Source organism: Barbatula barbatula, assembly GCF_947034865.1.
Source record: "Barbatula barbatula genome assembly, chromosome: 13".
NCBI lineage: Eukaryota > Metazoa > Chordata > Actinopteri > Cypriniformes > Nemacheilidae > Barbatula > Barbatula barbatula.
In genome coordinates this window covers 19,044,364-19,061,581 of record NC_136776.1, presented here as the reverse complement: position 1 = coordinate 19,061,581, position 17,218 = coordinate 19,044,364, and the positions used below count along the sequence as shown (strand labels likewise).

At 39.3% G+C, this 17,218-nt stretch overlaps 2 protein-coding genes and 1 long non-coding RNA gene across 3 annotated transcripts; 2 read left to right on the top strand and 1 right to left on the bottom strand.

The window, feature by feature from the left end:
* Nucleotides 1–42: 42 nt before the first annotated feature.
* LOC306903198 lies at nucleotides 43–1,521 on the bottom strand. Its single transcript, XR_013787531.1, has 4 exons — nucleotides 1,438–1,521; nucleotides 996–1,074; nucleotides 614–741; nucleotides 43–524 (listed from the first exon to the last, which is right to left on the bottom strand). It is a non-coding gene; the product is annotated as an uncharacterized lncRNA (long non-coding RNA).
* A 3,005-nt stretch (nucleotides 1,522–4,526) lies between these two features.
* On the top strand, nucleotides 4,527–10,548 carry creb3l3a (cAMP responsive element binding protein 3-like 3a). Its single transcript, XM_079472194.1, has 10 exons — nucleotides 4,527–4,657; nucleotides 4,907–5,020; nucleotides 5,107–5,347; nucleotides 5,566–5,699; nucleotides 5,913–6,014; nucleotides 6,109–6,215; nucleotides 6,969–7,037; nucleotides 7,147–7,231; nucleotides 7,920–8,016; nucleotides 9,440–10,548. Exons 1-10 carry the CDS (start codon nucleotides 4,637–4,639, stop codon nucleotides 9,751–9,753), a joined length of 1,284 nt encoding a protein of 427 aa, XP_079328320.1. The 5' UTR covers nucleotides 4,527–4,636; the 3' UTR covers nucleotides 9,754–10,548.
* A 1,856-nt stretch (nucleotides 10,549–12,404) lies between these two features.
* On the top strand, nucleotides 12,405–13,607 carry rxfp3.2b (relaxin family peptide receptor 3.2b; the record flags this gene model as incomplete). The annotated part of the gene is made up of 1 exon (XM_079471404.1): nucleotides 12,405–13,607. The coding sequence occupies one exon, from the start codon at nucleotides 12,405–12,407 to the stop codon at nucleotides 13,605–13,607; it is 1,203 nt and encodes a 400-aa protein (XP_079327530.1).
* Nucleotides 13,608–17,218: the final 3,611 nt, after the last annotated feature.

Below are 17,218 nucleotides of genomic sequence, written 5' to 3'. Positions count from 1 at the left end.
CACAAGTTCCCAAACAGGGAAAGGCAAGAAGACAGGAAACTGCTGCTTACAACTGGTTTATTTTATTGGATTGTCTGAAAATATAAAGTCTTCCAAAGATGAAGCCAAAATGCATACATCTGAACTGTGAGACAGATGTTTAACCATTACATCTACTGCGATTACAGAATAGCTGTACGCTTTAGTACACAGTACATACTAAAATTAATTCAAATAGAACCAAACACATGAATCGGGTTTAGCACAACACAACTTTCTTTAAGGAACAGAGACTATGTATCTACACACAGCCACCTTCATTTATGAAGTGTTTCAATACTTGTGTAACAAGTCAAATACGTTCTTTTGTGAAAAGAAAATCATTCAAATTCTAATGTTTGTCCAAGTGCCAGAACTTTGTGTCAGCCACTCTAGGAAGATTGATATAACCTTTGTGGGAGTTTGCATGAGTATTAATCTCCAAGTGATCGATCACAAGCCCACACTTTGTGTAGCACAGCCTAGATGGCACCGGACCATGGGCGCTGCAGAGGGGAGGTAGACATGTTATTAAAAGGCAATATTAAGATTACGAAACTGGATTTCAGGTATAACAGTTGAATGTAAAACACACCTGGTAAAGCTGTGAGTTGGAAACCTTAACAGCCCTCTCCAGCCTCTTCGGCTTTCAGCAGTGGCTTGATGTCCAGCTTACTAATAAGCTTTGCATTTCCTCCTTAAGTTCACGATGGCATCAAGCACCTGCACAAAGAAAGGTTGTCACATCACTAAATCTACAAATGAACCATTCAATTCATGTATCATCATTTAAGCCATTTATATCAGACTGAAGTTTATCATCACAAGACAGTCAGGTCAAAGTGAAGAATGTTTAGATCATCATTAAATGGCTCAAGATGATAATTTACAGTCATGCTTTTATAGAGAGCAGTTTAAGCACTGCTACTATTGATGTACACGAAGAAATGTAGTTTAGCGTTCATTCTCATACGGACCTTCACGCATGCCGGTCCTTCCTCGTGGATGCAACTTTTTGTCCATGATGGCACGGGTTCGCTCAAACGTGAAGTTCAACTATAAGAGGGTTAAAGGTAGAGACATCAAGATACAATATTCTTATTTAAAACACCAATATAGCCGAATCGTAGAAATAGATGAAGAAAACGTCAACACGAAAAGCTAAACAATGTGATGAGCCGATAAAATGTTTGCACCGGTGAAAACAGTAGAACGAACACAATTAAAACAAATAAAAAGGACGAATTTCTTTAAACGGCACTTAAGTATAACTTGCATGCGGAGAAACGTGAAAGAGGCGCGGATAAACACACATCGATATCCCATCATCGAAGTCACGAAACGCGCAAATCGCAACTAAAGAAGAAATCTGAGGGGATTCACATTGCACAAAGTGACAAAAATCATAACTGAACTCACCATTTTGGAAGATGTTAATGGATTTCGCCGAGCGGGGGAGAACCTGGGCAGCCAACTTCACGCTAAACGTACGCTGAGGAAAGGACTGATGACGTCAACACGCTTGACTATATCGTGCTTTCTACGTTCTTTACGTGATGACGTTTGAACGGGAGTACGGGACTCAAAATTCAAAGCTGAAGCTTGACTATAGAAAAGTTGATTTAATTACAGGAACATTTAACATAAAAAAAACGCGTCTAAAAACAATAAATAGCATTTACATGTTTATCACATTTGAACGCGAGACAAATAATATCATCAAATAATAGCATTTTCATCGACCAATAAGAATATTCATATTTAAAAACACCGTGCCGTTTTTTTACACGTGGAGCGTAATGTTATTTGATAACGATGGTTTGTTTGCCTTTAAGGAAATTCCCATTTGAATGTAAATGTAAACAGATCTTGTTTATAGAAGATATTCGTCACCAAAAGAAAACAACAAAAACACGTTTTTTTCTATTTAACTGTGTGATAGTCATTTATCCAGCAGGTGGCGCCTCACTAACATCACAAGTTTTCTTTTCCATTTGTCCAATTTTAGCACTACCAGTCAGCTTTACCTCTCTTGCCGTTTTGACATGGGCTGCATTGAATTGCGGGGAAAGAAGGTGACCCCGGTGACATGCACTAACGCCATGAAATTCAATTGACATTATCGAAAACCCTGACTGTCTTCGAGCACTTATCTTATTGTGTGACCTAGCGCGGTCATAAGGAGGGGAATCTGGGGAATGATATCCCGCCCATTGTGATAAGTGGGGCGTGCTGAGGGTCACGATGCTACACCCTTCTTATTGAACCGAGGGAGAGAGGCTCACCTGTAAAATGATTGTCTCGAGTCTCATGAATTTCGATCAAACCTTTGTCTCTTGTCCTATGTTGTAAAACTAAGCCTTTGTTTTGGGAAGTGCTTATGCGAACATTTATTACAAGATTTGCTATCCGGTAGTTAATTAGCTTTTGAACAAACATATTTGAAGATTGCTTTTCTTTCTTATCCGGTGTTGATGTGCAGACGAATTTTGTGCCTTCCGACTGTGCCTTCCACGTGAATTGAAAATATGAATCGGTACGTTGCAAGGCTTGGTTCGGGTCACGCATTTGCTTTGAAGCCAAGGACATAAGAAAAACGTAAAACATGCCATCAACTGCAATAACAGATGTTGCACTTCAGAGCGAGAATGTTTCATACCCAACACTTTCTTCTCTATTTTTTTTACTTTGGGTTTATTCTGTACGATTTGCTTCGGCGGCCGGCTGCCTATCCAGATGAGGCCCACGCAGATGGTAACCAAAGTGAGCCCCGATTGCATGTAAAGTGCCGCACGAACGCTTGACTGCATCAGCGCAATAGCTGTTACCGTAATTGTCACGAAAAGGTTGTTAAGCCGTTAAAAAAAGCCTGTGATTCGTTGTAGGTAGGCAAAGGAGAGATGTACAGCAGGCAGAGGAGATTACAACAGCCAAGGTCAGTTGTGGTCACTGAATACAACCATTTTAACCTAACCGAGAGCAGATAGCTTTGACAGTGCCACAATATGACACCATCACATCTCATTTTTTTAGATGAAATCAAAGTGACAGAGCAGCCTGGTCAGGCGCATACGTCTTTGGTGGCCAAATAAGTAGCACCAGTGAAAAGAATTGAACTGAAAATTGTTTTTCAGTTTGTGCACCCATTGAAGTGTTTTTTTGGTTTTTGTTCTTCTCTCTCTCTCTCTCTCTCTCTCTCTCTCTCTCTCTCTCTCTCTCTCTCTCTCTCTCTCTCTCTCTCCTCTCTATATGTATATATATATATATATATATATATATATGTATATATATATATATATATATATACATCATTTTGACTTTCAATGCCACTGGCAAACAGCCCCAAAGTTGTGAAACAGCAAAGGTGTCCTTGCTTTGGTCATTAGGGCTTAATTGAAACGGCACAGGAAAAACTGTGGCTTACTTTGCCATTGATTTTTTTGCCTAACTGTGATATCCCAAAGGGGCTTTCGTTTTAGTAAACAATGCTTTTATAGAAAAAAGACATCGATGTATGAAAGAGAATTGGAAAACATCCGGGAATATCGACCGCCCTTGAGTTTTCCTTTAACATTGCCTGAAATTGGAACTCGGAATGCCATAATCGTCCGTCCTGATTATACGTGTGTTATGTGAGTGTCTTTATAAGACTGCTGATGCTTTGAACCGCGTGTGAAAGATTTCTAACTTTGATGGCGAGTGAGCACGGCAGACATGCGTAAATCCAACTGTGATATTGATGTCTGTTTAAGGTTTCTCTGCATACAAATCAAATGCCATGCTGCCTTCATCGATGACTTGAATCATTTATCCGGCCCTTGATTTAAGTGTGTTTATGCAAATGAAGCCTGAGCAAAGACACGGCTGAGGTAAATTCTACAAAGTCCTGGCTTAACACAACGTCTCTGAATAGCCCATGACATGATTTTTTTAAAGCTATGACAAGTGATCCTGATAAATCACGGCAGCTTTGAGATTCGTTCAATCTCAGAGTAAAGTTTATGTGACAGGTGATGAAACCGGCGCAGGATAAGTGTGGATGAAGGTGTAGGGAAGTTACGCTGTGCTCGATGATTTGAGATTTGAGCCTGCGTGTCATCTACTGTTATCGATGTGTTAATATTATAAACAATATAGTTTATTTAAAGAGTAAAGTATAAATGCATCTGGTTTATTACTGTGTAAAAGGTCAAATGACTTCATAAGGCAAGGAAATATAACCTTTGAACTCTGTATCAGATGGTTTCACAAAGCATGTCTGAACTCCAAAATGAAACACAGTAGTGATCTGTGAGTGGGAAAGGGTTGATGTTTGGAAGTTGAAACATATCATTCTGTCATATTTTTGAGGTGGCCCTTTGAATATACTGTGAATGAAAATTGCACTCCTCTTTTCATATGTTGCAAAATTGTTTTTCCTTTTTTTCAATATTACATCGACAAAGCAGAGCCAATCAAAAGACAGTCCTGAAAAGGATTGTTGATGACCTGATTGTCAAGTTGGAGTTTGTACTTTGTCCTCACTGAGCTGAGAGTCGCAGACCCAATAACAGATATTTTGGTTCTGTCTCGTATTATTCAAGGATATTTTGAAACGTGTCAACCCTGGGTCACTGAAATGGATCCCTATTCAGATCAGGTAAGTCTTAACATTGTGTATTATTTATTTTTGCGTGCTAACCAAATAAATGGTTATCAAACGTAACCTTTGTTATCTTGCACACCCATGTTATAATTCAACCAAAGCAAAGTTCATACAAATGAGCAAGTTAACATTTGTCGCAACATTTTTCAAATCTGTTTTAAATGTTTATCTTATATTTGTTATTTCCATTGAATCCCAATGACAATAAATAAACAGAGGATTTTTTATTCGCTATCTGAATAGGGTTGTGAAGGGTTAGATCTGCTCGATTTGCTCTTCGATAAGAATGACGGTATCTTACGGCATGAGGACACGGGACTACAAAATGATCAGCTTTGGCCTGTTCAAGATCCTCAGGTATGACATCACACTCACACAAAATATTTCTTTATTTTTTTTAACCCATGTAAAACTCTCACTGGTTTGATTTTGTGATTTTAAAGATGATGATGCCTGCCCAAGGTAGCAAGGACTTCTTTAACGCACTTCTAGGTGGGTCTGATCCTGTGTACGGGTCTCCGGTTTTGTCGCCCTCTCCAAGCGACAGCGGAATCAGCGAGGACCCTCCTTCGGATCACATCGACAGCCCACCGCCCAAGGGAAGCCCCCCCACTGGCACCAGCATCGTGGAATCCCAGACACAACCCGACCACCGCCTTGAAACCAACTTTCCATTCGATCAGAGTGAGTTGGCAAAATGAACCTTCGCATTGGGATTTAATCCCGCTGTAAGCTCTGATGAATGCTAGTCTCCCGAAAGGGAACACAACATCTACCCGCTTATTGATTCACAGCATTATGCATCCTTGTTTTGAACACTTTCTGCTGATAAGCTTCCTGAGGTTTGTGAATCTCTCCGTGCACAAACAAAGAAGGATAAATAGCATTATCTGCCGCTGCAGATGGCTGGGAGACTGGCTTCTTCTCAAACCACCCCGGAGGGATGCAGCGGGTATCAGAAGCACCGCATGTGACACCGGCCACCGGATTCCCCCTCACTGTCAAGGACCTGCTGCTCTCTGGCCCACCAGAACGTGTGAGTTTTCACTGGGGTGTGAAGCTATGTAAAAGGGACTGGGCAGATTAGGGGAAAAGCACACTCTTCAGGGAAGATAAGATAGTTATTATGACAGTAATTCCCTTCAGCTGGGATGTGATCCGGTCTATCCGCCGGACCATCCGGGCGCAGAGAAACGTTGATTGGATTTGTAACTTTCATGTAATATTGATATTCCTTTCGTCCCCGCAGCCCACAAAGCAGTCCTACCAAGAGCTGGTTCTTACGGAAGATGAGAAACGACTTCTCGCCAAGGAAGCAGTCGCGCTGCCAAGTCAGTTCCCGCTCAACAAGGTACAGAACCCTCGGCTGGCAATTATACCATAAAAGTAGAGCGCACCAGATTGTCTTTGATGTTCAATGTTTTCGATTCCCCCCCACGATCAAGTACGAGGAAAGGATTCTGAAGAAAATCCGCAGGAAGATTCGCAACAAGCAATCAGCCCAAGAGAGCAGGAAAAAGAAGAAAGAGTACACCGATGGCCTGGAAAGCAGGTATCGACTTTTGCGCCTGAACAAACGGACTGGAAGGTGGAAAGAATCAAGCTCTTGTTCAGAAGTTAGGGTCACTCCACTGAATTTTTCAAGATCTTAGAAAACCTTTTGATATGACAGGTCTGAAAGGTTCAAATGAGCTTTTTGTAGAAAATGTTTATTATTATTCTTTTTTTACATTCATATAATATTTAGTTCATCTTTATTCATATAAATATATGCAGATACATGAATCTTATTCAATACATTTAAAATGAAATGACTTTTTTTAATAAAGGTCTTGGACCACATATTGAAGGAAAAGCAGCTAATAAAAGCCCAGAATCACCAGAAACTTCTATAATACTGTAACATATAATCTAGTTTTTTAATAATTTTTATTTTTAGTCACAACATAATTCCCACTTTTATGCAGTTCAATCAAAAGTCAAGTCGAGAATTCATAAGCAGCTATTAAGAAAAAAACGCTATCTCTTAGAAACTTTGTATCTTTATTATAGTTTTAAACAGATCAAGAGAAGGTATGTGTTCCATTGTGTCAATCTATAGCTTATGAGTTTAGTATTACTCTAAATTGTGGGAAGAATATAAATGTAGAAGTGACGTTCTACTTTTGAATGGGTAGAGTGCATGGAATAAAAGAAAAATCCTAATCCAAAGATAAAAGCTCTGTGTTTGACAGTGGATATGATTGTAGCTATTGCTTGCTGTCCTGAAATGAATCAGGTTTTCGTGGGTAATTTGTTTTTGTAGGATGGTCGCATACAATGCTCAGAACCAGGAGCTGCAGAGGAAAGTCTTCCAGCTGGAGAAATGCAACATGTGAGGGAATCATTTACTTGGTAATCCTCATAGTTCTGCTTCGGTCTTTTCCAGTGGGGCCCGTGGAGGCCCCTGAAAATTTAACTTCTGTGCTTTCTGTTCATCTCAGGTCTCTGATGGATCAGCTGCGGAGGCTCCAAGCGCTGGTCATGAACGGATCCAATAAACCGGCCCAGACCGGGGCTTGTGTTCTGGTGAGAGTTAAAAGAAACCGCACTCATGAAAGAGGATTCAGGAGTACAGCGCATACAAACCAATCGTTTGCTTTCATACATTTACCAAAAAGCTAATATGAAAGCAAAATTGTCCATATTTACTTAATACACATTTCATGGCTGGGCACAGTTCATCGACGCATGTTATTTCATAGATAAAAAAAAGTTTTCTTAGCCGTAATTTATAACGGTAATACATATACGCAAATACTCAAATACATATGCCACTGAACTTCAAGGAACACAGTAAACACAACAAGAAACTACACCAACAAGACTTCTGTAGCTACCTAAGAACTTCATATAGACAGATAAATTAAACTACTTAACAAGTTAAAAGTATGTCTAGCCAGAATTATTTTGAGTTACCATAAGAAGAACCATTACTTGGCTAAACTTTATTAAAACAAAGTCACACGACCCATTCAACAAATAGTTTATTCAATGAAATTCAATAAATCGTTTATTTATTACATATAATATACAATAAAATGTGAATATAAATGAATATGAACATAAATTATATTAAATATAAATACTTGCCGCTTGCCAGACCGATCAACAAACATAGACCGTCAATATATGTATGTATACAAGTTCGCAATCTATAGTTGCCTGAGAATTGTATATAGCTTTACTATAGTTGTCATCTGTCTCTGTCCGTCAGGTTCTGCTCCTTTCATTTACCCTGATTCTCCTGCCCAATCTGAAGCCCTTCACAGATACCAAGGTCAGCCAGCATGGAGACTTTACCCCACTGAGAGGTGAGTTATCTGGACCAAACATCTCCTGGACGACATCATATCCCTAATGACTACACAAAAGAAAATGTTTCATGTTCCCTTAATAACACAAGGAATGCCATTGGAGAAATAAAAAACGAAAACAAATGAGATCATCTTTGATATGCCGTTTGAGGGAAAAGCTCTTCTGAAACTCCATAAATTCATTTTCAAGAGCAAAATCTTGAGTACCAAGAGACCAAAACGTTTAACTAAGAAGGAAAATTCCCTCATTATTTATTCAGACTCATGTCATCCAACCTGACTATTTGCATAATGTATCATTTGGTTGACAAGCCATTAGGCCCGGGCTGAAACTTTATGACAGTTATTGTAAGTGCTGAAGGAGGTGGCGTGGTCCAGAACAATGGCAAACAGCTTGGACATGTTTCCCTCACGTCGAATCAACGGTGTGGAAGAAAAGCTGTAATTTGTCCTCATCAAAATGCTGTCAGTGGTTTTATGGGGAATCAATTTTTATTCGGCGGGGTAAGCGGAGGGCATGGTTTAAGTTTGACGCGTTTTGGTCACGGTCTTGTTTCGATTAACGTCTCGTTGGGCTCTAAGGCTCTTTTGAAGTGATTGGTTGAAGTTCAGGGATAATAATAAAGTAGGGTAAAGCATTTCACATAATGACTTCTGGCCTGTTTGTTTCATACAAAGACATAAAATAACTCTCAAATCCACATCCTGGTAGATTTCCTGTACCTCAGCTGCTGGAGTTTTGAAAAGCCATGGCTTTGCTCATCGAATTACTCACATCCAGATTATTTTACATCTACAAGCTACATTGATTTTACACCTCCATATTCTTCATGTATTTCAACAATTGTCTCATTTGTTTCTTTTTTAGTTCTTCTTAACAATTTTTGGAGAAACATCTACTTAAATGAAACACAACTGAATCAAATCGCCAGAACTACGAACAAGCAACCTCTTATCATTTTTCTGTTTCACATGAACTATTTCCAAGATTTGTCGACAATCATTCAAAATCTGATTTGTATCAATAAGAGATTTTATAGAAATCCTCTCATATAAACACATATTTCTTAACATTTGGAAGACGCTTTAATCCAAATCAACATGTGCATTCAGATTTAACATTTTATCAGTATGTGAAGTCCCAGGGAGCTTGCCCATGACCTTGCCATCGCTAGCGTCTGTCCTGCTGAGCACAAGACACGCTTTAATAAAACATAAGCAAGAACTCCATTAAGAGCTATGAAACAGCAATCTCTGAGCAAAAACATTTTCCTTTGGGTAGTCCCTCACATCACACACAGATGTGAATTTTCGCCAAAACACAAACAACTTTCATAAAATGTTTGAAGGACATGAAAATGCTTCTGAAACCAAGCTTTAAAGTGAAATCACCCATGAAAGCCGTTTTATTTTTGCCTAGTTCATTCCCGATCCCTGCACGACCTTCAGTCCTCTCGCGTGTTGCGCTCCATGGAACATCCATACTCGGTGGTTGAAAACTCAAAAATTCTTCCTCGCTTCTCTGGGGACAAAAGGATAGAGGAGATGACATCTGTTCTGGGAGAACTTCGCAGGGGACCGGGATTTAACAATTACGACCACGAATCTCACAACCGCAGTATTGACCAGCATGATGACTATTACGATGGAGACCCCATCACCGGGCATGTGGCAACAATGACCTTGAGTCATCGCCGTGGCTCTAGGCGGAGTCCACACGCAGATGATATGTGAAGGGCGGGATTTATCCAGGGATTTGTCAAAACTCATTCGACAGCGCTTTTAAAGAGAGCTCTTTTTTCTAGTTATTTTTTCTGCTGAAATAATCTTGTTGACTTTATAAACTTTTTACATATGACTAAAATAATTCCCATTGTATTGTTTTTTTTCTTTTTCTTAAAAATATGTATTTTCTTTTTTTCACCTTGTAAACCTTATGAAACTGTCAATGTTGTTTTAGAATACAGTGGGGTCCAAAAGCAATCGTACGTTTTTCAAAATCAATAAAACATTAGCATGCAGAATTACAATTTGGAGTAAAAATAAACTTGTAAAATTATTAATAATCATTAATTTCATAATGTCAGTATTTCCCTACTCTATCTTATTGAAGAAAAGGAACTAAGTTGTTTTTCTTTACAAAAATGTAAACATGGTCATGTGCCACAAATTGCGTAAGTCTGTTAAATGTTAAACCCCAGATTTTTCAATGTGGTCTCACATTTTTGGACCTCACAGTATTTTAAAGAGTGATCAAAAGCAACATAGCTGTGAATTTTACATGTCTAGTCCTTGATCTCTTCAAGTCTTGTGTATATCGTCTCTTTGAAGAAAGTTTTGCTTCATGGGCATAGAAAGCCCAAGTTAATTTTTATTGACCCGTGAACTCCAAGAAAACAAAGTAGCACACACGAAGTGCTTCGTAATACGGCAGCTTTTGGAATAAAATAATTTTTCCAGCTACCTTTCGACCTCTTTTGACAGTATTCATTGTGTTGTATTCAATAAAAGTTTTAAATCCGTCTTATAAAATAGATGAATCTTTTAAACTCGGGGTTGTGAACAAAGGATGACATCCAACCATAATGCTTCTCAGCACAATGTGGACATCACAAGAGACAGAATGAGGCCAACGTGGATTACAAACACAGGTGAACAACAACTCTCTGTAAAAACAAATAAGATCACTGATAAACACAGATTTACAATAACAGATAATACATTTACGATCAGTGTGAGGGGCACTTTTGGCTAGAATTGGCATAAATGAATAAATATACTTTATATAGGTCCTAGAATTAAAAACATAAAATGAGAATTTGATTCACTCTTTGGCATTCAGAGACTTATTCAGGGATGGGTGTAAAGTGTAAACTATTATTTTATATATTTGAACAAAATGCACAACATACAATAGAAAATCTTTGGACCTATTGTGTAGGCTTACATGTGGACAAACGAATTACCTGTGGGAGGATATTGACACTAATCTATGATCGCTTTTGAAATATCTGCCTAATAATTTAAGGATAATTATGATTTGATGATTGAATCTAGTTTTGAATCCTTGTAAAAGGGAAACCTTGACTTAGATTGCAGAAGGGATCAAACTTGTCATCAACGCTCTACAAACTTGAACTGTGTTTCAGGAAAGCTTCTGTCTTTCCCAGCCCCTCTTTAATCTTGCGGAGACACACCTGGCACCTTTCATCCATGCAGCTCTTCGATTTTACCTCTCCCGTGGGCCCCTGCATGGTCTGCACATCTCGTGTACTTTAAGAGCTGAAGCACGCGTGTCAATGAACCGCATCTTGATTCGATGAACACGCTGTTGATTTGATGCACAAACTTCATCTGAGTAAGTGTTGGACTATTCGCTCGTAAAGAAATAAAGACACATATCTTGCAATTCACACATAAAGATTAAGGACCCCGCTGTTTTAAATCAATAGGTTCATTTTCAGTCATTTTAAATGTGTGAATTTGTTGGTTAAGAACCACAGGTTGCAATTAAACGTATTTTATTGTGAAAATGGAGGAAAACATTTGTGATCAGAGGTACAATGTTCACAAATGTAAGGTCCCAGGGAGAGAGAGATTCATTTTCTTTTAGCAGTTTTTGAAGTGACATTGATTCAAAGCTCTGAATGAGATCCACACGTTAAAGCGCACTTATAGATTACTTGTTGTTTAAAAAAGACTGGTGTCCCATGCTATTTAAAATGAACCAGTTGTACTGTAAACAAAGTTCAACTGTTGTGTTTTTGGTAAAACCTATAGCCAATTATTTTTCTCCTGCAGGAACGACATTTGTAGAGAAATTTGTTGTAAAACATACAAACAATACAAATGGTCTGACAAAACATACTCATTTATTTGAATAAATTATTCAATTATTGTTCATGTATAGTACAGTTTTTGTAAAGGTTTATTCAAAATCACTAAAGTTCCGAGGATAGTTGCTATAGAGAGTTTTCAAGTGGGAAAACTCACTTTACGTATCACTGCCACGTGTTTATTTATTTAACAAACGTCGGAATCTTCATTTCATTTTATGAACGAGAAACTGTAAGGTTCAGTGGTTATGTCCCCTTTTCCCACCCATTCATATTTAAACCGTACAGTTACCTGCCTGTTAAAAACACTACATAAACTGATTTCAAGGTGCAAGATTGTTAAAAGTAATACTGCGTCATACTCATCCCAGTATAAAAGGATGCGCGCTCGCCGCAGAGCGCACAGAGGTGCGCGTAAGCGGGACTGGATAGACCGCGCTCCCGTTCCATGAGAACTAAGTATCCACGCCGGGAAAAAAGATCATCACTCGAGATGATTTAAATGACCGGATGATTTCACCATGATTACGTTTTGAGCGCGAGTCTGCCATGGATTTGAATAAAACCACCCAAACTCTCGCGCTGGGGGAGTGCGTGGACACGCTGGATCCCAGCGCAGCTCTGGACAATTGTACAGACGGTGCCAACGGGAACCTCTCATTGCGCTGCTGGCTGCATTTGTTGACGAAAGAGTCTAGTTCAACGTTACAAGGTGATGGGTCTAGCTTGGCTGTGCGTGTTATGATCGCTCTAATTTATTCAGTGGTGTGCGCTTTGGGACTCGTGGGGAACTCGCTGGCGCTCTACCTGCTGCACTCGCGGTACCGGCAGAAGCAGTCTTCTATCAATTGCTTTGTGATGGGTTTGGCACTGACTGACCTCCAGTTCGTCCTAACCCTGCCGTTCTGGGCCGTGGACACAGCGTTGGACTTCCGCTGGCCTTTTGGAAAAGTCATGTGTAAAATCATCAGTTCTGTAACTACTATGAACATGTACGCAAGTGTATTTTTTCTGACCGCGATGAGCGTTGCAAGGTACTACTCCATCGTCTCGTCGTTGAAGATGCACAGTCGGCGTGCGGCGGCGGCCGCAGCCAAATGGATCTGCTTGGGCATTTGGGTGGTGTCTTTGTTTGCCACACTTCCACACGCCATATATTCTACTATAGCTCAAGTGGCCGCGGACGAGGAGCTGTGCCTGGTCCGTTTTCCCGAAAAGGGGAGCTGGGACCCGCAACTGTTGCTTGGACTTTACCAGCTGCAGAAGGTTCTGCTCGGATTTCTGATTCCATTAGTAGTGATAAGCGTCTGCTATCTCCTGCTGCTGAGAATCGTGCTGAGCCGCAGGATCAGCGGGGTCGCCGGGTCGGAGAGCGAGGCGGGTCGGCACAAGCGCCGCTCTAAGGTCACGAAATCAGTCGTGATTGTGGTCCTTTCCTTCTTTTTGTGTTGGCTGCCCAATCAGGCGTTGACTATGTGGGGAGTCCTTATCAAATTCGACCTGGTGCCTTTCAGCAAGGCCTTCTACAACACCCAGGCGTACGCCTTCCCGCTGACCGTCTGCTTGGCACACACGAACAGCTGTCTTAATCCCGTGCTTTACTGCCTGGTAAGGCAAGAATTTCGGGCCGGGCTTAAAGAGATTTTGTGGAGGGCCACGCCATCCTATCGCAGCATGGCTCGGCTGCTCCCGCGCAAAGCGAAGGTGGCTGAAGCACCTCCAGTTTTGGTCCTGGTGCAAATGGATGTGTGATTGGGTATTAAGGGGAAAGACGCATCATTCACGTTCATTTTCCCCTTCAGTGTTTTTGATTGACAGGACGAAGCATGCGTGAGAATTCTCCTCTGGGAGCTGCCCCAGTTCTGCTTCTTCGCATTCAGAATCACTTTTGCACTTTTGTTTCACCAGTTCTTTCCCCCTTTGATCTACCTGCGCTTTGATACCTGCGCTGGATTTCAATTTGTCCCATCAAACCCATCGGAATTCAAGTTCAGGATGATTCACCGTTGCTTTTCTTGCAGCCTATTAGAAACACTGTTTAAAGATTCAAGAAACAATACACTATACATTAGTGTTTTCCACCTTTGAAGAAAGGAGAACCAGCTGAGATGTACTAGAGGAGTCTAGCTTCATGTTATTTTATGAGATATAAAGAATGAAGTGTGTGTGTGGGTCACTGGTCATTGAACCATTTTTCAAATGTGAATTTATTGTGAAGTTTTTGCAGATGTGTTTGCACTTAATTTATCTTTCAGTCCTATTTAAATATGATGTTGCACAGAAAGCAGACAATTGTTAAAGTTGAAGCTATAAAATTGCTTAAAATGTAGCTAAATAACATTATCATAAGGATTTCAGTAATAAGGGAAAAACCTTCATTTTGTTTTTATAAAACTGTGTTTCTAAATAGTTAACTTAAAGAAGTATACATACTTAGTATGTAGAGAATCACTGTATTGAGACTTGAAGGCATAGTTTACTCATAAAAATAACAATTGAAGTAATTATTAATAAATATAAATAAAAATATCATGAGTTCTGCATGACTTTCTTCGTGGAACCAAAAAAATAGTTTTACATATCGGCTATACCATTCATACAGTGAGAGTGAATGGAGATCAAAAAGTTTTGTAACTTTATAAAATAAATAATTAGTTAAAAGCATAATTAAAATAGTCATTTTGGGTGAACTATCCCTTTAGGAAAAGTAACTCAATGTGACATTCTCATAAAGCTTAAAAAATGTTTGTGGAAGTGCTTGTTTTTGTTTCTATATGCTCAGGGACTTTACGACGTATAACCTTGGGCATAAAATATTTGTCTAAGAACGAATCTACAATAAATCATTTTACGGCATGCTCATTTTTGAATCATCAAATAGAATATCAAATAAAAATCTATATGAGATCATTATTTACAGTACCATGTCGGTATACCGGCAACAAAGGAAAAGAAGGAAAGTTCAATGATGCATTATAGAGGCAAAAACGACCACATTTTCTAAATGTATTTCTTTCTAAAGAAACAAAATTGCAATGTGTGCAATAAGTGTTAGTAAAGGAAACTTTGACCTCTGAGACTTTGGATATGCTGCCAAACATTTTACATTTAATGTGATTTATTAATGCTGCAGTCGTGCAAAGGAATCGATTGAACCTAAAACACACACACACAGAGAATAGCTGATAGTAAAATAATTTGAAGCTGGAATCATTTATCATTGCTTCTCAAACCTATTGAAACGTTCAACAAGTTTTATGGACAAACTTTTTATTTAAAGCCACTGTGATGGTTTTGAATGCTCATTGTCAGCTACGATACATGGGCGCACCGGGGTTAGTTGTCACACCTGTTTGTTGATGTCAAACACACTTCTAAGAATTTGTATTACTGGTGTTATTATAAAAAAAAAATGGTAACTAAAGTCACAAGCTGTCACAACGGACAGTTTCAGTTATGAAACACAAATACTTCCCTACATAAACTATACTTAAATAATTGTATTTTAAACATTTAAAATGCATGTGACAACTTGCCCCGCCCTAACATCTATGCAAATGACCCTGCGCAACTGCAGTTTACAAGTTACGTACCGGAGGTGTGTAAAACCAACATACAAAACACACATTTGTGCAATTAAACTTCTTACCTAAAACCTCAAACCCTATCCCGCAGATGCCAACTCTCCAATAATGAACTGCAGCTTAATGTTTAGTTATTCATGTACTACTTACGATCCATAAAGAAATAAATATTTAAAGCTTGCAACACTACACATGAAGTCTTTGAATTATCTTTCAAGGAGCTGAGGGCATGCAGATGAGACGGCCCTAGAGACCATTAATGAGCCAAACTGACTAAAGATCCAGACTCAATGTTCTGTATAATTACTTGCCGTGACAATTTGGCCCAGCTGGGAGCTTTGTTGTCAGTACATCAAGGCCCATGTGGTGTGTCTTAACTTACTGAACTTTCTGTAATGTTTGCCTGAATTGTTTAATCGTGGTGGTTCACAGCTGGTTCAGATTCAGAACTCAGATTTTACATTGCACATTAAGTAGAGCAGTGATTCTCGAACTGGGGGCATCCAGCGGGGCACAGATTTGATTAAATATATACATTTTTATAGAATTTATGCCATTAAACGATAGAAAAATAAGACCACCAACCAAAATAATTGATGTTCCAGCATTGTATAACTGAATATGTTTTTGGTTTAATTAAAATGGTAAATTTAAGATCATAACTCTTTATTTGGGGGCCACAAAGCGATGCACTCCAAAGAAAGGGAGCCTTACAAGGTCAAAGTTTGAGAGCCATTGAAGTAGAGACTCAACATTTTAGAGGATTGCAGGGGGAAACAGTAACAAGAAAAAAAGTTTTACACGTTTGAATGTTTGGTTGCAATTATATATGCCTATAATTCTATTATGTTTCTGTCTGTGATCTTTTTCATGTACTTCTACTGATGGTTTCTGGAGACGAGGGTGTGTCACGTGATCTGTCTGACTTCTGTGTAACATCTCTGATTCGCTAGATTCAACCAAATGACAGATACATTTTTACCCAGAATACTCTGTTACTAAGCTGAATTGGATACATAGGCTTTAATATCATTATGCTCTTTGACCTATGATGTATTAACATCAACCTGTATCTAGGCGTCGGTGGACACATCATTTATTCACCAAAACAACATTCATTGTACTTACATTTAAGAACCTGAAACCTGCTTTGAAGTTTTCCGCTATTTTTATTTGATTCAATTTTGAAATTTGACCGTTGCTCAGCTCCTGTTGCATCATGGGATAGAGAAGTGTCCATCCGATGCACACCCACAAATCTCGGTGGAAGCAGTAGACCTTTCGGGTGTTTCTCGCCTTCTGTTTAGCGCATACTGGGAATTCCGACATACTAATAATTTTCCGCCTACTATGTAGTATGGAAGTGGGCGATTTCGGACGCAGGGGTGTGTGTTTCCCCCCGCTGTCTGCCACCTAACCAGGTCACACCTGTGGTCCATTTGTTTTAGAACTTAATCTGTATACAGCTGTTTTGGATGTAATAAAAAAACCTGCTTACATTTAGTTTACATAAAAGCTAATAATGCCTTAAAATATTGTAAAAACTTCCATTGTAATCGTGTAAAGTATGCTCACCACTTCTAAAGTGCCACAAAAAGAGATGCTCCAACAAAGTACAGTATGAACTCGGCGCAAACAAATGAATTCTTGCTCAGCAAAGCGAAACCCAGACACGTTATTGAATATATATCGGCTCCCCATTCTTCGACGGGCAGCAAACACCAAAACTCTGCAGTCATGACTAATTGGGTGTTATTATGGGATGGGTCAGCCGAACAG